This window comes from Narcine bancroftii, chromosome 1 (genome assembly GCF_036971445.1).
Source record: "Narcine bancroftii isolate sNarBan1 chromosome 1, sNarBan1.hap1, whole genome shotgun sequence".
Lineage (NCBI taxonomy): Eukaryota > Metazoa > Chordata > Chondrichthyes > Torpediniformes > Narcinidae > Narcine > Narcine bancroftii.
Genome location: NC_091469.1, coordinates 5,855,310 through 5,878,246, shown reverse-complemented (window position 1 = coordinate 5,878,246; position 22,937 = coordinate 5,855,310). Strand labels below are relative to the sequence as shown.

At 52.8% G+C, this 22,937-nt stretch overlaps 1 protein-coding gene across 1 annotated transcript in view; it reads left to right on the top strand.

Annotated features, from left to right (window-relative positions):
* Positions 1-3,631: 3,631 nt before the first annotated feature.
* The window catches only part of LOC138754939 (E3 ubiquitin-protein ligase BRE1A-like), a 32,203-nt gene continuing 12,897 nt past the window's right edge, over positions 3,632-22,937 (top strand). The window contains 14 exon segments of the mRNA XM_069919976.1: positions 3,632-5,513; positions 7,298-7,554; positions 10,744-10,911; positions 13,206-13,347; positions 13,726-13,917; positions 14,921-15,039; positions 15,372-15,518; positions 15,789-15,866; positions 16,386-16,505; positions 16,817-16,996; positions 17,642-17,777; positions 17,957-18,016; positions 18,019-18,128; positions 19,077-19,294. Coding sequence (XP_069776077.1) covers positions 7,429-7,554; positions 10,744-10,911; positions 13,206-13,347; positions 13,726-13,917; positions 14,921-15,039; positions 15,372-15,518; positions 15,789-15,866; positions 16,386-16,505; positions 16,817-16,996; positions 17,642-17,777; positions 17,957-18,016; positions 18,019-18,128; positions 19,077-19,294 — 1,796 coding nt within the window. The 5' untranslated portion in view covers positions 3,632-5,513; positions 7,298-7,428.

Below are 22,937 nucleotides of genomic sequence, written 5' to 3'. Positions count from 1 at the left end.
AAAAAAGTTTGAAGGTAAAACTTAGGACCAACTTTGAGTTCGCAGCAGAGAAAGGGTGGGAGGAGCCAGTGCGGTCGGGGAGCAGCGCACTGATGTCATAGCAGAGGGAGGGTGGAAGGTGCCTGCGCTTGGCGACTACAGCGCGCTGACGTCACGGGAGGGGCGGGAGAGAGCGGGTCCTCCAGGCGGGATCATTTGGTCCTCCGGGTGCTAGTTACGTCACTTCTGGTTATCCAGCCATCGTTCCTGGAGCGCTTCGAGGTGAAGGGAGAGGGATAGAGGGATGGAGGGAGAGGGATAGAGATAGAGGGAGACAGGATGGAGGTGTAGGGTGAGAGGGGCGGCAGGTAAGGAATAGAAGGGAAGGACAAATAAAAGGGAGAATGTTATAGAGGGAGGGAAAAAGAAATAGAGGGAAGGAGAGAGAGGGATAGGGGAGGGGAGGGAGAAAGGATTGGAGGGAAGGGGGGATAGAAGAAGGAAGGGATAGAGCAGAGGTGGTCAAATTTGCTTGAGGGGAAGGAGGGATAAAGGGAAAGGAGAGAGAGGAGATATGGAGGGAGGGATATTGGGGAGGAAGGTATAGAGCAGGGATGACCAAATTTGCTTAAGGTAAGAGCCACATATGTTAAACTTCAGATGTCTGAGAGCCATAAGACATGAAAAAAAATATTACATACACGTTTATACTCTTACATGCACATTTTGACACAAATATTTTATAAATATTAAGAAATACATGTATATAATAATGTTTATTCAAGTATGTAGTTTTTAAACTGCTAATTTGTATTGGTTTCAATAATCAAAATATACACTTACCGTATATACACGTGTAATAGTCAAATTAATAGTGACTACTCCAGAAGAGCTACTAAATGAATTCACCAGACACGATGTTAGTCAGCAAAGTCTCTTTATTCAAATTTGCCTCCTCTTTTAAATCCCTTCTGGCCCAGGTATCCAGGACCAGAAGTGACATCACCCCATGCCTGAACTCACCTGAAGGGCACGTGTCTTAAAGTAAAGACGACGGGAGCCCTGTGCCATCTTGTAGGTGAGTACCCAACTCCTCAGTGTACTGCAACCAAGCCCGCACCACCACATGCCCACCCCCCGGCCAGGTGAGTTAGTGGCGACCAGGCCAGCGGCGCTGCGTAGCCACTTGGCCAACCACATGGACTACAGTTCAGCCCACTGCACTATGTGGCCACTCGGCCAGCTACACCACCCACCCCAGAATCATCGCCCAAAAGAGATGAACCGGCTTCATGTGCTTTAGGCGGACACCTTCTTCTCCTGGACTTGGGGCAGTGAATAGGGGTAGTAGGATCCACATGTGCTGGTTTGAGTCTGTCCATAGTAAGCAGTTGAGAATGTCCCCCCATATCTAAAGTGTATGCAACTCCATCCCTTTTGATCACACGGAAAGGGCCATCATACGGCCGTTGCAATGGCGTTCCTGGGGCCTGTATATGTACGAACACAAAGAACGTGGTGTTGAAGCTACTGAAGGACGTCCAGATCAGAAGGGTAGGAGATGGACGGGAACTGAACTGTAAACCATTTCTGAGGACAACTCTGGTATATCTTCCATCGAGGCAGTGCACACTCCCAGCAGAACCCATGGCAACTTGTCTACCCAGTTGGGCCTGGTGAGTCGGGCTTTGAATGCGGTTTTGAGTTGCCGGTGGAAACGTTCCACAAGACCATTGGACTGCAAGTGGTACAAAAGCGTGCAAGGGCAGTCCATAATGCGGAGGTGAATTGCGCTCTGAGGTGATGTGTGTGGGAACTCCAAATCTTGAGATCCAGTTAGCAATGAATGGACTGGTGCATGTCTCAGTGTTGGTGGATGGCAATGAGATGGCCTCTGGCCATCATGTGAATTGGTCTATGACCATGAGGATATATCTCGTGTTCTGGGACACTGGCAGGGGTCCGATCACATCTATGTGCAAATGCTCAAAATGTGGCACACTGCTGGGAAAGACTGGAGAGGTGCTTTAGTATGCTGCTAAATTTTGGAAGTTTGGCAGTGGGTACACCTCAGGGCTCACTGCGCAACGTCTTTTTTTTTCAGTAAATTTAGCAGTTTCTTCCTTTTAATTTGGTTATGTATTCCATTAATATTTAAAGTCATATAGTTCAACGTAGCCATTTTATACTTTGTTTATCTTCCCTTTCTGTTTTTCCATCATTACCTTTCCTCCTTTTCCATTTCTGTTTTCTTATTTTAAACCCTTTATAAGACAACATTCCTAAAACATCAACCATTTTCCTTATTCTCCTATTTAAAACTTGCAACGTCTTTCTTAAGTCCGAGAGTTTGACTGTTGTTCTGATGGAGGGATGGGACAGGTTGTAAACTTTGTCAAAAATGCACTGTCCTCCAAGACGCGGGGGCTACCAGCCTGGGGTCGTCCATAGATATGTCACAAAGCAGACTCAGCCCACCCAGTTGTGGTGCCACATGTTGTATGTCTAGGTTTGTGATGGCAGTTCTGTATGCCTGAATGTCTGGGTTCACGGCCTGTGCACTTGCCAAGTCAGAGGTATCAATGCCACCCTGGATATGATGCACTGCCATTCTGGACAGCATGTCAGCGACCAGATTGTTTTTTCCTGAAACGTGATGCACATCCATTGTGAACTTGGAAATGTACAGCAAGTGACATTGCTGCCTGTCCGACCACTGGTCCGATATCTTGCTAAAGTTAGTGGCTTATGGTTCGTGAAAGTGGTGAAATGGGAACCCTCCAAACATATTGGAAGTGTGTGTTCAACAGCTCTCGATCAAATGCGCTCTACTTCATTTCTGAAGGCTGTAGGTGTTAGCTAAAGAAAGCCAGGGGTTGCCAGTGGCCATTGACGGACTGTTCAAGAACCGCACACACTGCTGTATCAGAGGGGTCTGTGGTAAGTGCCTGGGCAGCGGTGGGATTAGGATGTGCGAGCATTGCTGTGTTGTCCAGAGCGTCTTTGATGGCTGTGAACACAAACTCTGCCTCTGCAGTATAAGTATCTTCTTTGCACTTTGTGGTGAGGAGTTGAAATAGTGGGCCAAAAATGTCAGTGGCTGCTGGAATGAAACGGTGATAGAAATTCATCATGCCCAAAAATTTCTGCACTCCTTTAACTGTGGTAGGTTTCGGGAAAGCACATATGGTGTCCACTTCGGTGGGTAAGGGAAACACACCTTCTGCTGTGATCTTGTGCCCTAGGAAATGGATGGTCATTCTGCCAAACTGGCATTTGCTAGGTTGACGGTAATTCCGAATTCATCTAGCCATTGGAACGGGTGGCATAAGTGCAGTTGGTGATCTTGCTCATTTTGACTGGCGATGAGCATATCATCTATGTATGTGAATTCTAAATCCCTGCCCAAAGTGTCCATAAGCTGCTGGAACATTTGAGCAGCATTCTTCAAACCAAATGGCATCCTGATTAATTCAAAAAGCCTGAAAGGAGTAATAATTGCTGTTTTGGGAATGTCATCTGGAAAGATTTGGATTTAATGTTATCCCTTCACGAGGTCGACCTTGGAAAAGTCACAGCAATTGTTTAGAAGGACAGCGAATTCCTGTATATGCGGAATAGGGTATCTGCCAGGTGTAGTTATATCATTGAGCCTACAGTAGTCACCGCAGGGTCTCCACCCACTGTGTTCTTGGGCACCATGTGAAATGGTGATGCCCAAGGGCTGTTGGAATGCTTCCCAATTCATCCATGACTGTGAATTCTGCCTTGGCCTGCTGTCGTTTATCTGGCTGGAAATGATGAGCACTGGCATAAATTGGTGGGCCCGAGGTGTCAATGTAATGGGACACGCTGTGGGCAGTTGTCGAGGAATTGAATTTAGGAGAGAGCACACCAGAAAATTCGTTGAGCAAGGAAGCATAGGTGTCAGTGGGTAGAGTGTGCACCCTGAGTAAGGAGACTTGTAATTTGCTGCTTATCAAGGGTATGTTAGGAAAGTAGTGGTGTTGACTAGCTTCTTTCACTTAACGTCCACAAGCAGATCATGGGCTTGTAGGAAATCTGCACCCAAGATGGGCTGTGTGATGGAAGCCAAAATGAAATTCCAATGGAACACTGCTTCTCCTATCTTAATTGTGACACGTCGTGTGCCAAAGCTGGGGATGGAAGTCCTGCTCGCAGCTTGAAGGGCAAGTCCCTGTCGCATATGCGTCTTTTCAAAGTTTGTTGGTGGGAGTAAACTGAGCTCAGCTCCTGCATCCACGGAAAATTTGTGCTCATAAGCATCATCGTGAAGATAGAGGAGGCTAGTACTTGTGACAGCTGCCGAGGCCACTACTGGCAGCTGGCTTTGTTGTTTCCCAACAACTTTTCAGGCTTGCCACTGCTGCCGTAGTAGCCACAAGGGGGCACACATCTTCGGGCATTTTTTTCCCCACTGGCAGTGGTAAAACACCATTCTCGGCCCCTGTCATTACGTTCATCCCTTTTTTGAACCACAGCTACGGGCACAGCACAAGAGATACCTCTGCTGAGGACACGGGCTGTATGTGGGCAGACTCTTGCCGTGGCGTGTGGTAGAGTCTTTCAGCCTCCCGGGTCACGTCATGGGGTCGGCCAAAATCCATGTTTGCTATTGGTATGGAGATGTGACCCGGTAAGGTCACATTTTTGTATCTGGCCTAGAAGATGTGTTTTTTGGGTGCTTCAAGAGTCGTCTTATACACAAAAATATACGGTAGCTTTTATTATGTAGGTATACACACCAATGACATCATGAAGAAAGCCTCTACTTCCTCAGGAGTTTGTGGAGGAGCTAGTGGAGTTGTTCAAGTGAACCGGTACGGACTTGAAGGGTCGACATGGCCTGTTTCCGTGTTGTAAATGGTTATATGGGAGCTTTGTCAAGAATAAGTTCTCAAAAAGAAAGCAATTCATTAAATCAAACGGAATCCTGTTGCCTAGCCTCTCCGTATTAAAAAGCTGCATGCCTCGTTCGTGCCTGGTTAATTCCAGGGTGTTCAGGAGGAACTGCCAGAACCTGATGTATTGGTTTTCTGCCAGGGAGTGACCAATAAATTCACTTACTTTAGCCGCTGTAGCGGCATCCAGTGCCCCGACGACGTGCCAAAACTGTGTCCTCAGCTGTTATTCCATGAAGGCGGAACTGGGTCTCAGCCTGGTTCAGCCACACTCGAGGCTGGTTGGCCCAGAAAGAGGGCAAGTGAATGCCTACCGTTAACTGCAGCTGTGGGAGCAACCGCTGTTGTGTCCATATTGATTGTGGATTCGAGCTTTGACTGAATCTTGCCGTCGGGGTCACCATTGGTAGCGATTACTCCAGTAGAGCTACTAAATGAATTCACCAGACACAGTGTTAGTCAGCAAAGACTCTTTAGTCAAATTTGCCTCCTCTTAAAACCTTTCCGGCCCAGATACCTGGGACCGTAAGTGGCATCACCCCGTACCTGCAACTCACCTGAAGGATGCGTATCTTAAACTAAAGACGACGGGAGCCCCATGCCATCTTGAGGGTGAGTACCCAACTCCTCAGTGCGCTGTGACCCAGCCCACAGCATGGCCCCGTCCCCCCAGACCCAGGAGAGTGAGCAGCGATCAGGCCTGCAGGGTAACAGTTCAGAGCATTGCGCTGAGGCCACTTGGCCCGCTATAGACTAACCTTTATGGTAAAATTTAGGGGGTCGATCATTACACACATACAATTTTGCAGCGTTGGGAGCTCGGAACGGAGAGCAGCTGGGGTGTCAGGATCTCGGATGGGAGACTGGCCAGGGTGTCGGGAGAATGGATGGGAGGGCAGCCAGGGTACTGGGGGTTCAGATGGGAGGGAGTTCAGGGTGCCGGGAGCTCGGATGGGAGGGAGGCCGGGTTGTCTGGAGCTCAGCTGGGAAGGTGGCCAGGGTGTCAGGACCATGGATGGGAGAGCGGCAGGGGCATTGGGAGCTTAGATGGGAGGGTGGCCGGGGTGTCGGGACCTCAGATGGGAGGGCGGACTGTATCGCACTTACACTCTGCTAATTCCATTGCCCACGACACCACATGCCACAATCACATAACTGCAGACCATGTCCACTAACAGTATGCAGCCAAAATACCTCCACAATCCACACATTCATGTTAAAAGAGCTGCATGTGGCTCGGAGCCATGGTGGTGACCCCTGGGATTGAGGAAGGGGGGTTATCAAGGGGAGGAGGGATAGAGTGGAAGGAGGAAGGAAGGATAGATAGGGGGGGAAGAAAGGGAGGGTTAGAAGAGATGGAGGGAAGGGGCAGTTATAGGGGAGGGGGATGGAGCGGGAGGGTTTGGGGATGAAGGGAAGGGAGTAATGGAGGGGAGGGTTGGAGTGGTGATGAATAGCAGAGAGGTAAGGAATAGAGGGGAGTGAGGGACAGGGAGGACATGGAAGAAATGAGGGAGGGAAATGGAGGTATTGAAGGAGTGATTTGGAGGATTTGAAGAGGGGGTGGAGAGATTTGAGGCAGGAAGATGGAGAAAATGAGGGAGGGAATGGGAGGTGTTGAGGGAGGGAGTTGGTAGGGAATGAGGAGGGAGATAGAGGGGTTGAAGGGGTGAGGAGGAGGGAGGAGACGGTTGGTCACTGAGTAGTGTGGTAGAACAGGGATTTGGGAATACAGATACATAATTCCCTGTAAGTTGCATCACAGGTTTCAACACATTGGCCTTCATAAATCATAGTATTGAGTATAGGAGTTGGGATGTTATGATAGTTGCATAAGAATCGGTGAGGCCAAATTGGAGTATTGTGTGCAGTTTTGGTCACCTAACTACAGGAAAGACAGAAAGAGTGCAGAGAAGATTTACTAGGATGTTGCTGGAGAGGTTGAGCTGGTTAGGACTTTATTTTCTGGAACATAGAAAATGAGATATGGGTTAAGGGTGAAAGGAGAACCTTCCGGGGAACTTCTTCACACAAAGAGTGGTAGAAATATGGAATGAGATGCCAGCTGAAATGGTGAATGCAGGCTCAATTTTAACATTCAATAAAAATTTAGACAGGTACATGAATGGTAGGGGGATGGAGGGCTATGGACTGGGTGTTGGTCAGTGGGGTTGAATAATAGTCTGGCACAGTCTAGAAGGGTTGAAAGGCCTATTTTTGTGCTGTAGTGTTTGTAATGGAGGGATTAAAAAGGAGGGAGATGGGAGTTGAAGAGGAAGGACTGGAGGGATTGAAGGGGAGATGAGATGGAGGGATTGAGGAGCGAAAATGGGGAGACATTGATAGGGAGAAGATCACACCTGACCAGATGTAACTACCTCTCTCCTCTCCCTCAGAGTCGAGGGATTGAGAACGTGAACCCATCTTTTGGGAGCGTGGGGCAATCCATTGGGAACGCAGACCACCTGAGAGCACGGGACCCAGTCCCCAGAGAGTTTGGGACTCATTCCCTCGAGAGCACGGGATCATGGCGGGCTGCGGAGGGAAACGCCTGCACTCAGATGCAGCCCTGGACCGTCCAGGAGTGGAGGCTCCATCTGGGAGTTCGGGAACAAAGGTGGAGACCATCAAATTGGGCAGTGACACGTCGACGGTGAGTGTTTCTCCCCCTCGCCTCACTCTCACCCCCCCCTCGCCTCACTCTCACCCCCCCCTCGCCTCACTCTCACCCCCCCCTCGCCTCACTCTCACCCCCCCCTCGCCTCACTCTCACCCCCCCCTCGCCTCACTCTCACCCCCCCCCTCGCCTCACTCTCACCCCCCCCTCGCCTCACTCTCACCCCCCCCTCGCCTCACTCTCACCCCCCCCTCGCCTCACTCTCACCCCCCCCTCGCCTCACTCTCACCCCCCCCTCGCCTCACTCTCACCCCCCCCTCCTCACTCTCACCCCCCCTCGCCTCACTCTCACCCCCCTCGCCTCACTCTCACCCCCCCTCGCCTCACTCTCTCCCCCCCTCGCCTCACTCTCTCCCCCCTCGCCTCACTCTCTCCCCCCTCGCCTCACTCTCTCCCCCCTCGCCTCACTCTCTCCCCCCTCGCCTCACTCTCTCCCCCCTCGCCTCACTCTCTCCCCCCTCGCCTCACTCTCTCCCCCCTCGCCTCACTCTCTCCCCCCTCGCCTCACTCTCTCCCCCCTCGCCTCACTCTCTCCCCCTCGCCTCACTCTCTCCCCCCTCGCCTCACTCTCTCCCCCCCTCGCCTCACTCTCTCCCCCCCTCGCCTCACTCTCTCCCCCTCGCCTCACTCTCTCCCCCCTCGCCTCACTCTCTCCCCCCTCGCCTCACTCTCTCCCCCCTCGCCTCACTCTCTCCCCCCTCGCCTCACTCTCTCCCCCCTCGCCTCACTCTCTCCCCCCTCGCCTCACTCTCTCCCCCCTCGCCTCACTCTCTCCCCCCTCGCCTCACTCTCTCCCCCCTCGCCTCACTCTCTCCCCCCTCGCCTCACTCTCTCCCCCCTCGCCTCACTCTCTCCCCCCTCGCCTCACTCTCTCCCCCCTCGCCTCACTCTCTCCCCCCTCGCCTCACTCTCTCCCCCCTCGCCTCACTCTCTCCCCCCTCGCCTCACTCTCTCCCCCCTCGCCTCACTCTCTCCCCCCTCGCCTCACTCTCTCCCCCCTCGCCTCACTCTCTCCCCCCTCGCCTCACTCTCTCCCCCCTCGCCTCACTCTCTCCCCCCTCGCCTCACTCTCTCCCCCCTCGCCTCACTCTCTCCCCCTCGCCTCACTCTCTCCCCCCTCGCCTCACTCTCTCCCCCCTCGCCTCACTCTCTCCCCCTCGCCTCACTCTCTCCCCCCTCGCCTCACTCTCTCCCCCCTCGCCTCACTCTCTCCCCCCTCGCCTCACTCTCTCCCCCCTCGCCTCACTCTCTCCCCCCTCGCCTCACTCTCTCCCCCCTCGCCTCACTCTCTCCCCCCTCGCCTCACTCTCTCCCCCCTCGCCTCACTCTCTCCCCCCTCGCCTCACTCTCTCCCCCCTCGCCTCACTCTCTCCCCCCTCGCCTCACTCTCTCCCCCCTCGCCTCACTCTCTCCCCCCTCGCCTCACTCTCTCCCCCCTCGCCTCACTCTCTCCCCCCTCGCCTCACTCTCTCCCCCCTCGCCTCACTCTCTCCCCCCTCGCCTCACTCTCTCCCCCCTCGCCTCACTCTCTCCCCCCTCGCCTCACTCTCTCCCCCCTCGCCTCACTCTCTCCCCCCTCGCCTCACTCTCTCCCCCCTCGCCTCACTCTCTCCCCCCTCGCCTCACTCTCTCCCCCCTCGCCTCACTCTCTCCCCCCTCGCCTCACTCTCTCCCCCCTCGCCTCACTCTCTCCCCCCTCGCCTCACTCTCTCCCCCCCTCGCCTCACTCTCTCCCCCCTCGCCTCACTCTCTCCCCCCTCGCCTCACTCTCTCCCCCCTCGCCTCACTCTCTCCCCCCGCGGGCTATCCCTCCTCCCCTCCCTCCCTTCCTCCTCTCGCTCCCTCTCCTCCCAGCTCCTGGTCCAAAACTTTGATTTATGAAGACCAATATGCCAAAGCACTCTTTGCAACCCTATCTACCTGTGATGCCACTTTCAGGGAATTATGTATCAGTATTCCCAGATCCCTCTGTTCCACTGCACGCCTCAGTGTCCTACCGTATATGTCCTTTCTTGGTGTGTCCTTCCAAAATGCAACACCTCACACTTGTCTGCATTAAAGTCCATCTATCGTTTTTCAGCCCATTTTTCCAGCTGGACCAGATCCCTCTGCAAGCTTTGAAAACCTTCACTGTCCATATCATCTCCAATTTTACTTTAATCTATAAACTTGCTGATCCAATTTACCATGTTATCATCCAGATTATTGATATAGATTATAAACAACAATAATCCCTGTACTGATTCCTGAGGCACACCACTAGTCACACGCTCCACCTCCCCGCCCGCTCCCCCTCCCCGCCCGCTCCCCCTCCCCGCCCGCTCCCCCTCCCCGCCCGCTCCCCCTCCCCGCCCGCTCCCCCTCCCCGCCCGCTCCCCCTCCCCGCCCGCTCCCCCTCCCCGCCCGCTCCCCCTCCCCGCCCGCTCCCCCTCCCCGCCCGCTCCCCCTCCCCGCCCGCTCCCCCTCCCCGCCCGCTCCCCCTCCCCGCCCGCTCCCCCTCCCCGCCCGCTCCCCCTCCCCGCCCGCTCCCCCTCCCCGCCCGCTCCCCCTCCCCGCCCGCTCCCCCTCCCCGCCCGCTCCCCCTCCCCGCCCGCTCCCCCTCCCCGCCCGCTCCCCCTCCCCGCCCGCTCCCCCTCCCCGCCCGCTCCCCCTCCCCGCCCGCTCCCCCTCCCCGCCCGCTCCCCCTCCCCGCCCGCTCCCCCTCCCCGCCCCCTCCCCTCCCCGCCCCCTCCCCTCCCCGCCCCCGCCCCGCTCCCTCCCCCTCCCCTCCCCCTCCCCTCCCCCTCCCCTCCCCCTCCCCTCCTGCTCCCCTTCTCCCCTCCCCTCCCCCTCCCCTCCCCCCATCCCCCTACCCCCTCCCCTCCCCCCTCCCCCTCCCATCCTCTCCCCTCCCCCTCTCCCCTCCCCCTCCCCCCCCTCCCCTCCTCCCTCCCCTCCCCTCCCCCCTCCCCTCCCCCTCTCCCCTCCCCCTCTCCCCTCCCCCTCTCCTCTCCCCTCCCCCTCTCCTCTCCCCTCCCCCTCTCCCCTCCCCCTCTCCCCTCCCCCTCTCCCCTCCCCCTCTCCCCTCCCCCTCTCCCCTCCTACCTCTCTCCCTCCCCCACTCTCCTCTTCACCCCTCTCTCTTTCCCCCCTTACTTTCCTTCTCATATTCTCCCTTTTCCACAGGAGGAGTTGGACATCCGTACTCTGCAGACTAAGAACCGGAAGCTCTCTGAAGTGATTGACCAGAGGCAATGCATCGAAGATGAGCTCAGGGACCAGATTGAGAAGCTGGTGAAGAGGCAGGCAACTGACGATGCCACACTGCTTATCCTGAACAGATACTGGTGCCAGGTACTTGGAGAATCTTCCTCTCCCAATCTCATCCCCGGGTGGGGGGGGGGGGGGTGGGGTGGGTGGGGGACACAGCATGAAGCTACCTCGATACCAAGGGGTCCAAACTTTTTAGGCTGTGGGGTACATACAGAAAAATATAACAAATATCGGGCCAAACACTATTAAGCCTGGCAGTTTTCAACCAGTTACACTGCAAAAATAATGGTGTTTTGAGACCAAACTATCCCATATGCCATCAAAATTTCTATCAAAATAGCAATACAATACAACTGAACACTTTAATCGTTGGCATTACTGTAGGTTATTGATGTGCCTACGTAATGCAGTTGGTGTTTCTGTATCTGCTGTTCTTTTCTTTTTCAATATCTTTATTAATTTCATTTAGCAAATGTTACTTAGGCAAATGAACATGAATAGAACAATCATCAAAATTTAAATGGTAATAATATCACTAATGACAAAATCTATGTTGCATTTTTTAAAAAATACATGCAAAAAGAAAAATAAACTAGCTAATCTACGAATTTGACTCCCCTACCTACAGAGGCTGTTAGCAAAGTATCTGATAATGGGGAAAAAAAACAATGAGGTCAAGAATCAAAAATTAATTATGCTTACAAATTGGGTTAAGAAAAGAACCCATGAAAAAATGAAGTTTTTATTCATTACAGTAGTTCCACATCTAATTTTTTTCTAAAGATAAATAAGCCATCATATCAGACAGCCATTTTGTGTGAGTGGGAGGGACAGTATCTTTCTATTTCATTAGAATGGTTCTTCTAGCATTCAGGAGAGCAAAAGGTACTATATGGGATTGTAAAGGATTCATTATCGGATTGATGGGCCCATATATTCTAAACAAGGCAATAAAAGGAGATGGGGCCAAATTAATATGAAGAACTAAAGCTAGTGTACAAAATACGCCTTTCCAATAATTGAGTAGAGAAGGACATAGCCAAAACATATGATACAATGAACCTCATTTGGATAGAATTTAACCAATTGAGTTTAGGAATAGTGGGCACAATGTACTACTTTAAATTGCGATAATGAGATGATGAATGAATATGTCTCAAAATAGAATCCCATATAGTCTCAGAAAATATTTGTTGGAAATCTAGTTCCTATATTTATTTTAAATTCCACCTTATAAATTATTCTTAGATTGTAAAAGTAGCTCATATAGGGCAGGCATCAGCTGTTTATGGTCCAGTTGAAATTATATATTTTCCCTATAACATCAAACTCCAAATCCTGAAGAGGTCTCAAAGATAAAGAGTTTTTAAAAATTCCTAACCTGTAAATAATGATAAAAATTATATCTAGGTATATTAAATTTAACAGCTAGTTATTCAAAAGAAGCAAGATTATGGTTGATAAAAAGATTCAAGAAAGATAGGGTGCCTAAGTTAGACCATTGATAAAAACCAGTATCTTGAACCGAGGGAGGACAAAAGAATTACTTAAGATAGGACTGACTAATAAGAACCTCTGGTATCCAAAATGTTTCCTGAATTGAAACCAAATTCTCAATGTGTCTAACTACAAAATTATCCGATAATCGGGAAGCAGAGAAAGGTAAAAGTGCTCCAAGTATTGGAATAAAGGAGAACTTTTTAGTAGATTTAATTTCTAAATTAATCCAACCTGAAGCACCTGAAAGAACCTTGTGATTAAACCAAAAAATAAAGTATCTGATATTAGCTGCCCAGTAGTAAAATCTAAAATTAGGTAATGCCAAGTCTCCATTTTTCTTAATATTTTGAAGGAAGGTTTTTTTTAAGATAGGGTAACTTATTATTCCATATAAGAGAGTCCAAAGAATTAATAAAGGATTTAGGAACCAAAACTGGTACAGCTTGAAAAATGTATAAAATTTTCTTAATAATATTAACACATCCAATTAAGGACATCGAAAGCGGGACCATTGAGCCAAAGCCTTCTTAACATGACTCAGTAGGGTAAGAAATTTTTCCTTAAACAGCTTATTATTATTTTCTAGTGTTGTTAATAGCCACACACTCCCAGGGTGATACATAGGGTGAAGATTCTTCCACACCATCCCTTCACAGACTCCCAGGGAGGGACACAGTATGAGCTTCCTCTACACAGTCGCATCACTCCTGCACCGTTCCATCACACACTCCCGCTTGTCCCATCACAATCACAGGGTGGGACACAGAGTGAAGCCCCCTCCAACCCAACCAATAACACACTCCCACCGTGGGACACAGAGTGAAGGACACTTAGCTTCGTCCCAACTATATCATACTTGGTTTTCCTTCTGTCAGTTCGATGAGAACATTGGGATCGTTCTGCAGCGCTGGGATCTGGAGCGGGAGTTGCTGGAGAAGCGACCAGTGGATCCAGCCGAGCCTGAGATGGAAACTGACAACAATCCAGAGAGGGATCGGCGTGAGGAGAGGGAGCGAGGTGGGTGGCTGTATAAAGGTGGCCCCCCTCCTCCCTCACTACCTCTCTCCCACACCCCCTACCCCCTTTCCCCCACCCATCCCTTCTCTCTTCCCTGACCTCCCCTCAGTGACCCAGAAATGGGCTGCAGAAGAGTGAAATAGGGGGGAGAGGAGGGAGGGAGAGCTAAAGGGTGGGGAACAGAGAAGGGAGGGGGGGAACAGAGGAGAGGGAGGGTGGGAGAGGGGGAGAGAGTGGGAGGGGGAGAGAAAGGGAGAAAGGGAGGGGAGAGATGGACGGGGGAGAAATAGGGGGAACACTGGGAATGCCCATTTCTAACGACACTCCTCTCTCTATTCTGTCTCTGTCCACTCCTCCCCACCCTCCAATCCTGTTCAGCTCCTCGGGACAGCCCAGGTGAGACCACTCTGCCTTTCCTCGCCCTGCTTGCCAGCAGCAGCGGGGAAGAAATGGAGCAGCAGCTCAGGGAGCGAGTGGTGACCTCCCGGGACTCTGTCAGTTCGGCCCTAAGAGTGTTCCAGAGGCTGCGGACCACCATTGAGGAGCTGTCTCATCGGATGGGCAGTGGGGGTAAGTGTCAGGATCACAGAAGATCCCCCTCTCCTCCTCCCACCCCACCTCCCTTCAGCCCCCATGCCCATCCTCCTTCCCCATCCCTCTGTCCCTATCCCGCCCTCCCCTCTTCTCCCTTCCATCCAACCTCCTCTGCTTTTCCCACCCTCTCTGCTCACCCTGCCCCGCTCCCATGCTTCCCTCCCCTGCTCCCATGCTTCCCTCCCCTGCTCCCATGCTTCCCTCCCCTGCTCCCATGCTTCCCTCCCCTGCTCCCATGCTTCCCTCCCCTGCTCCCATGCTTCCCTCCCCTGCTCCCATGCTTCCCTCCCCTGCTCCCATGCTTCCCTCCCCTGCTCCCATGCTTCCCTCCCCTGCTCCCATGCTTCCCTCCCCTGCTCCCATGCTTCCCTCCCCTGCTCCCATGCTTCCCTCCCCTGCTCCCATGCTTCCCTCCCCTGCTCCCATGCTTCCCTCCCCTGCTCCCATGCTTCCCTCCCCTGCTCCCATGCTTCCCTCCCCTGCTCCCATGCTTCCCTCCCCTGCTCCCATGCTTCCCTCCCCTGCTCCCATGCTTCCCTCCCCTGCTCCCATGCTTCCCTCCCCTGCTCCCATGCTTCCCTCCCCTGCTCCCATGCTTCCCTCCCCTGCTCCCATGCTTCCCTCCCCTGCTCCCATGCTTCCCTCCCCTGCTCCCATGCTTCCCTCCCCTGCTCCCATGCTTCCCTCCCCTGCTCCCATGCTTCCCTCCCCTGCTCCCATGCTTCCCTCCCCTGCTCCCATGCTTCCCTCCCCTGCTCCCATGCTTCCCTCCCCTGCTCCCATGCTTCCCTCCCCTGCTCCCATGCTTCCCTCCCCTGCTCCCATGCTTCCCTCCCCTGTCCCCATGCTCCCCTCCCTGCTCCCATGTTTCGCTCTCCACCCCTTACTCCCCGCCCCCCTCTTCCCCCCACCCCTCCCTGTCTCTCTCTCTCAACAGGTTCATCCTCTTTCCCCCTTCTCCCCCCCCCCTATTTGACAGACCCCTCTCAGTCAGAAGCCACAATGAGGGAACTTCACTCACTTCTGAAACAGCAGAATGAACGTTTGGCTAAGCTCACCCGCCTGCTGCAGGGCAGACGTCAGACCATGTCCCAGGAGGTGAGGTAGGGGTGACTGACATGACAGGAAAGACAGGAAGGGACAGGTGGGAAAAAGGGAGAAGGGCAGTCAGTGGAAGGAATGGCCAAGGTAAGGGGAGGGAGAGGATAAGATAAAGAGGGTAATGGGTGGAGACCAAGTAGAGGAAAAGAAGGAAGAGGAAGGGAAGGAAGGGTTGGTTTGGACAAAAGAGGTAATGGTTGGGAGAGGAGGAGGATGGTGCAGGACATGGAAACAGGAAGGAAGGAGCAGAGGGAGAGTAAGGAGGGAGTGGAGAGGGCGAAGGGGGAGGGGAAGGATTTCTCTCTGCCCCACTTCTCACTTTCTCACAGGGTTCCCAGCTCCAGGAACGCTTGGAGCAAGCAGATGAGCGGATATTGGATATGCAGAGCCGCATCGAAGACTTGCAGTGGGACACCGACAAGATTCGGAAACGAGAGCAGCGTTTGAACAGGCATTTGGCCGAGGTTCTGGAGAGGGTGAGTGTAATTCTCCCTTCCCCCTTCCCATCTCACACTCCAGGGGTGAGACACAGAGTAAAACTCTGTCCACACCATCACATCAAATACTCCCGGGGTGGGACACACATGAAGCTCCCTCATCACTTATTCCCCTAGAAGGACACAGAGTGAAGCTCCTCTCCCTATCCTATCATACACTCCCAGGGTGGGAAAGAGTGAAGTTTGCTCTGCACTGTCCCATCATACATTTCTGGGGTGATATTTATCTTTCCCCTGCATTCTCTTCAGGTGAAATCGAAAGGTTATAAAGTTTATGGAGGATCGAGTAATTTGTATGGAGGAACAGTTACCATCAATGCCAGGAAGGTGAGTGCAGGGAGGGGAAATGAGAGGGAAATAGAGGGAGGGAGCTCCCTCGACAAGGGTAGGGGTGGGGGGGGGGTCAAGAAGAAGGGAGTTCCTGGAGTTGCATGGAGGAAGCTCGTTGGAAGGAGAGAGAGGGAGCTCCTTGTGAGAGGAGAGAAGGAGGGAGAGAGCTTCTCCAGAAGAGTGGGGAGGGAGGGATCTCCTCATTAGGAGAGAGAGGGAGAGAACTCGGGGAAGGGAGGGAGAGAGTTTCTCGGGAGGGAGGGAGCTCCTTGTGAGAGGAGGAGAGAGAGCTCCTCCAGAAGAGAGGAGAGGGAAGGATCTTCACATTAGAGGAGAGAGGGAGAGAGCTCCTCGGGAAGGGAGGGAGAAAGTTTCTCGGGAGGGATGGAGCTCCTTTGGAGGAGAAGAGTGAGAAAGTGTTTCGATCTGCAGTTACCTGTCTATTCTTTCTGTCCCTCTCAATCACTCTCTCTCCCTACAACCCCCACCCCTTGCCCTCCCCCACCCCCCATACAGTTTGAGGAGATGAATTCGGATCTGGAGGAGAACAAGGAAATTGCCCTGAACCGTCTTTCAGAGCTTGAGAAACTCCGACAGGACCTCCAGCAAGTCACCAGCGAGAACCTCAAGCTAAAGGTCAGGGACTGTCCAAGAAGGAGGTGGAGAGAAATGGAGAGAGTGGGAGAGAGAGGGGGGGGGGGGAAAGAGTAGCACAATAAATAAGACATAATAAATTGCAAATTAATCTCCCCTTCCCCCCTCTTCTCGCCCCTCACACCCCACTTCTCGCACCCCCTTCATGCTCCCTTCTCCCCCCCTGCCCACCTCTTCTCTCCCCTCTCTTGCCCCTCCCAACCCTTGTCACCCTTCATTGCCCCCTCCTCCTCACCGCCCCCTCAATCTTACCCACCCCTTCCCATCCTCTCACCCTTCCTCTCCCCCCACAGGAAGAGCTGAAAACCCGAGCCAGCGAGGTGGTGCGGGAGACTCCAGACTTCCGCTGCCTGCAATCTCAGTTCTCCGTCCTGTACAATGAGAGCCTTCAGGCCAAGTCACAGCTCGATGAGGCACGGGCCTTGCTGCTCAGTACACGCTCCGTCCATCACAGACAGATTCAGCAAATGGGGGTAGGTGTGGGGAGAACCAGGGGTTCCAGTGATTGAACCAGGTTTCAACCAGGTGGGGTGGGTGGCGAGAGGGAGTGCGAAGAGACTCGTAGGTCCGGGATTTAACCAGAGTGGAGGGAGACTCTTGTGAAGCCGGGAGATGGGGGTGGTTGGGGGTCCAAGACTCTCAATGTGGCTTGGGAGATGTGTGGGGGCCTGGGAGCTGTGTGGGGGTTCTGGGAGGCAATGCAGGAGGTCTGGAGGGGGAGGGCAGGGGGTCTGGGGAGGGGGAGGAGTGCGGGGTGTTCAGGGAGGATGAGAGCGGAGGCATCCAGGGGAGGAGAGCGTGGGGTTCCAGGGAAGAGTACAAAGGGGTCTGGGAGGAGTGGAGAGGGGATGCAGTGGGGGGGCATCTGAGGGGCAGTGAAGGGGATTTAGGGGTGGGGGGTATAGGGGTCCAGGGAGGAGACCAAGGTGCACAAGGCTGGGGTCTGGGTGGTGCAGAGGGAAGCGTGGCATTTCTGATTAAAGTCCATGGGTTGTGACAAATGAATGTCAGGGAGTGTCCAGGGTTAGGAAGTGATGTATTGAGGGGTTAACCCTGAGGGGAATGATCCTGAGGTGTAATGAGCTGAATCCTGACACTGCCCATCCCCGGCACTGCAGGGAGATGAGGCCGGCCTCCATACAAAGCTGAGGACAGAGGTGATCCAACTGGAGGACACACTGGCCCAGGTTCGCAAGGAGTACGAGATGCTGAGGCTGGAGTTTGAGCAGACGCTGGCTGCCAACGAGCAAGCTGGTGGGTTTGGGGAGTGGGGGAGGGGGAGGAGAAGGGGAGAGGTTGGAAGGGGAGGAGAGGAGCGAGTAATGAAGGGGAGGAAGAGGAAGGAGAGAGAGGCGTGGATTGGGAGAGAGGGGGCAGACAGACAGAGGGGGGAAGGAGATGAGATCCAGTGACTGACACCTATCTCCACGCAGGTCCCATCAACAGGGAGATGCGCCACCTAATCAGCAGTCTCCAGAACCACAACCATCAGCTGAAGGGGACGTTCAGCGTTACAAACGCAAGATGCGCGAGACCCACAGTGAGCTGGCCAAAGTACGACGCAAGGTGTGGGAGGCACACAGTGAGCTGGCACCGGTGAGTTTTGCTCACTCTCTCTCCCACTCACAGCCTCCCACCTCTCCTGCCCAACCCCATCTCCTGCTCATCTAACCCCATTACCCAGCCCCTCTTGCACCCCGCTCACTCTGCCTTCACCCCTTCCCCATCTCCCCTCCCTCTTGTGTCCCCCTTTTTCCCCCATACCACCCCCTCACACCCCCATCTCCCACATCACCAATGTTCCCCTCTCCCCCATGCACTATTCACCCCTTCCCCTTTCTCCCAACTCCATCCCCTCTACCCCCCCTTGCACCCCTCGTTCCTGACTCTCCCCTCCTCACCTCCCTGCTCTTTCCATCACAACCTTCTTGCCCCCTCTTCTCCCCCCTTCACCTTTCATATCCTCTCCCCTCACTGCCCTCCCCTTCTCCCCTATCTCTACCCTCACTCCCTTTCCCAAACCATTCTCCCCCAACACCCTCTCTCCCCCTCCCCTATCCTTTCTCCCCTCTCCCCCTCCCCCTATCCTTTCTCCCCTCTCCCCCTCCCCCTATCCTTTCTCCCCTCTCCTCCTCCTCACCCTGCTCTCCCGTTTCCACACCCCTTTCTCTGTCCCCTCCCTTCTCCCCCAACCTCCACCCCCTTGCCCAACATTGCACCCTGTCCCTTTTGCCCCCTTAGCCCCTCTTCTTTCCCACCCCTCTCCCCATCCCCACCTCATAACTCCCCTTCCTTAATCCCTCCTTCCTTACATGACCCCTCCATCCCAACCCCGTCCTTCCCTCTTTCCCCTCCTTCCCACCCCTTCTTCCCGACTCGCTCCTTCCCCATTCCTCTCTTTCCCCTCCCATCCTTTTCCCCTCACCCTCCCCCCTGCCCCTCTGTTTCCCCTGCCTCACTGACTCTCTCGCTCTTCCCCCTCCCACAGGCACGTCTTCGAGTCCCCACCCCCTCCCCCTCTACCCCCGCAGACCCCCCTAAAAAAGACCTGAGGACCCTGGGGGGAAACGAGTGAAGCAAGAAGTGCCTGCTCCAGAGGAGGAGCTGAGATCTCGGAGAGCAGATGAGGAGGAAAGGGAGAGGGATCGTCGGAACAAGGAGCGGCCCCGGGAGAAGGGGCGAGAGAAGGAAGGAGAGAAAGAGAAAGGGAGGAGTGAAGAGGGGAGGAGGAAGGAGGCTGACGTCATCAAGCAAATGAAGGCTGATCTCAAGTAGGTTCCAGTGTGGCATGCGGAGACGGGGAAAAGTGCACAGTGCTCCTCGTGTGAGATACGGAGAGAGAGAAAACTGTGCCTGGTGGGATAGGGAGATTGGGAACTGACCACAGTGCTCCTGATTTTGGATATAGAACACTACAGCACAGTACAGGCCCTTCGGCCCTTGATGTGCCGACCCATATATTCCTTTTTTAAAAAAAACCTACTAAACCTTCCCTACCCCGTAATCCTCTTTTTTTTCATCTATGTGCTTCTCTAACAGTCTCTTAAATGCTCCCAATGTTTCAGCATCCATCGCCATTCTGGGCAAGGCATTCCAGGAACCCACAACTCTCTGCATAAATAAAAACAAACCCCTGATGTCCCTCCTAAACTTCCCTCCCTTCACTTGGTATTCTTGTCCTCTGGTGTTTGCAGATCCTGCCCTGGGAAACAGGTCCTGACTCTCCACCCTATCTATGCCTTTTCATAATCTTGTAGACCTCTATTAAGTTTCCTCTCATCCTTCTAGGCTCCAAAGAGAAAACTTCCAGTTCTGCCAACCTTGCCTCATAAGACTTGTTTCCCAATCCAGGCATCATTCTGGTAAATCCCCTGTGCACCCTCTCCATCCTTCCTAAATGAGGTGACCAGATCTGAACAGAATTCTCCAAGTGTGGTCTGACCAGAGATTTGTAGAGTTGCAACATGACCTCTCAAATCTTGAACTCAATCCCTCTATTAATGAAGCCCAGCATTCCATAGGCCATCTTAACTATCCTGTCAACCTCTACAGCGACCTTGAGGGATCTATGGATTTGGACCCTAAGGTCTCCCTGTACATCCAACATTGTTAAGTAACCGACCATTAACCCTGTACTCAGCCTTCTGATTTGTCCTTCCAAAATGCATCACCTCACACTTATTTGGATTGAACTGCATCTGCCACTTTCTGCCCAACTCTGCATCCTGTTTATATCCTCTTGTAATCTTCGACAACCTTCAGCTCCACCCACAACTCCTCCAACTTTCATATCATTCGTAAACCATCCTTCCGGCTCTTCATCCAGGACATTTATAAAAATCACAAAGAGCTGGGGTCCCAGAACAGATCCTTGCAGCACTCCACTAGTCTCTGACCTCCAGGCAATATACTTTCCTTCCATTGCTACTCTTCTTTCTACCTGCAAGCCAATTTTTTAATCCATGCAACCAAAGTTCCATGGAATCCATGCCTCATGAACAAGTCTCTCATGGGGGATTTTATCAAATGCTTTGTTAAAATCCATGTAGACCATATTTACTGCTCTACCTTCATCAATTTCCTTTTACCTCCTCAAAAAACTCAATTAGGCTCATGAGGCATGACCTTCCCTTCACAAAGCCATGCTGACTATCCTTGCAAATGCTCATAGATCCTATCCTTAAGAATCCTCTCCAATAGTTTGCACACCACTGATGTTAGACTCACCAGTCTAAATTCCCAGGATTCTTCCTATTACCTTTTTTTAAACAAGGGGACTACATTTGCCATTCTCCAATCCTCCGATACCTCCCCTGCAGCCAAAGAGGATTCAAAGATCATAGCTACTGCTCCAGCTATCTATTCTCTCACTTCCCACAGCAACCTGGCATATATTGTGTCTGGTCCCGGGACACAATCAATCCTGATGTTTTTTAAAAAGATCAAACACTTTCTCTTCCTTAATATTCACATTATCCAGGACACAGGCCTGTTCTATTCCAGCCTCACCCTGATCAAGTTCTTGTGAATACCGAAGCAAATTATTAATTTAGGACCTCCCCAACCTCCTCCGCCTCCAGACACATGTTGCCTCTTTATTCTTTAGTGACTTCTTGTCATCCTGTTCTTCACATATGCATAAAACGACTTGGGGTTCTCCTTAATTCTACATGTCAAGGCCTTCTCAAGGCTCTTTCAAGCTTTCCCAAGTCCTTCCTTAAACTCCTTCCTGGCTACCATATACATCTCATAAGCCTTTCCTGTTATCCTCTTCCTATATCTAATGTATGCTTCCTTCTTCCTCCTCTTCACCTGCTTCATCAACCACGGTTCCCTTATCCTACCATCTTTTCCCTGTCCCAATGGGACATACCTATCCTGAACCCCATACAAGTAGTCCCTAAACTTCCTCCATATTAGTTCTGTGCTTTCACCCTTGAACAACTGTTTCCAATTTGCTCTAGCTAATTCCTGCCTTAACCCATCATAATTAGCCCTTCCCCAATTAAACTCTTCCCCATTTTGTCTGCTTTTATCCTTATTCATAGTTATGCTAAGGCTCAAGGAGTTGTGGTTATTCTCACCAAAATGCTCTCCCCACTGAGAGGTCCCCCATGTGACCAGGATCATTACCCAGAATTAGATCCAATATGGCTTCTCCTCTCACTGGCTGGTCAATATACAGTGTCAGGAATCCTTCTTGTACACACCTGACAAATTCAACCCCATCTCCCTCTTGCAATCAGTAGGTGCCAGACAATATTAAGGAAGTTGAAATCACCTGTAATTACAACTCTGTATTTCCTGCACTATTCCAAAAACTGCCTGCGTATCTGCTCCTTGGTGTCCATAGGGCTATTTGGGGGCCTATAGATTACAATAGAGTTGATATGGAGATTGAGAACCATGCCATCCTGGTGTGCCATACAGAGATGGAGAACTGTGCACAATGTTTCTGGTGTGGGTTTCGAAGATTGGGAAACTGCACGATGCTCTGTGGGATATGGAGAATGGAGAACTCTGTACGGTGCTCTTTGTGTGAGATATCAAGATAGAGAACTGTGCATGGTGTTCCCAATGTGGAATACAGAGACGGGGAACTATTGACATTTAACCCGGAGTGGGATATGGAAATGGGGAACTGTGCATGCTGCTCCCAGACTGAGATACAGACACCAGGTAGTGTGCACGGGGTATTAATGGTGTTAGATATGGGGATGGGGAACTATGTACGGTGCTCCCAGTGTGAGATTTGGATTCGGGGAATTCTGCATGGTGCACTATGTGTCTGATCCAGGGATAATGCCTCTTGCAATCCCTCTCCCTTCCCGCCTCTCCCCTCCTGCCTCTCCAAAACCCCCTCTCCCCTTATCCCTCTCGCCTCACCCCTCCTCACCCCCACTCCCCTCACCCTTCCTACATCCCTCTTCCCCTTCTCCCCCTCTTCCCCTTCTCCCCCTCTTCCCCTTCTCCCCCTCTTCCCCTTCTCCCCCTCTTCCCCTTCTCCCCCTCTTCCCCTTCTCCCCCTCTTCCCCTTCTCCCCCTCTTCCCCTTCTCCCCCTCTTCCCCTTCTCCCCCTCTTCCCCTTCTCCCCCTCTTCCCCTTCTCCCCCTCTTCCCCTTCTCCCCCTCTTCCCCTTCTCCCCCTCTTCCCCTTCTCCCCCTCTTCCCCTTCTCCCCCTCTTCCCCTTCTCCCCCTCTTCCCCTTCTCCCCCTTCTCCCCCTCTTCCCCTTCTCCCCTCTTCCCCTTCTCCCCTCTTCCCCTTCTCCCCCTTCCCCTTCTCCCCTCTTCCCCTTCTCCCCCTCTTCCCCTTCTCCCCCTCTTCCCCTTCTCCCCCTCTTCCCCTTCTCCCCCTCTTCCCCTTCTCCCCCTCTTCCCCTTCTCCCCCTCTTCCCCTTCTCCCCCTCTTCCCCT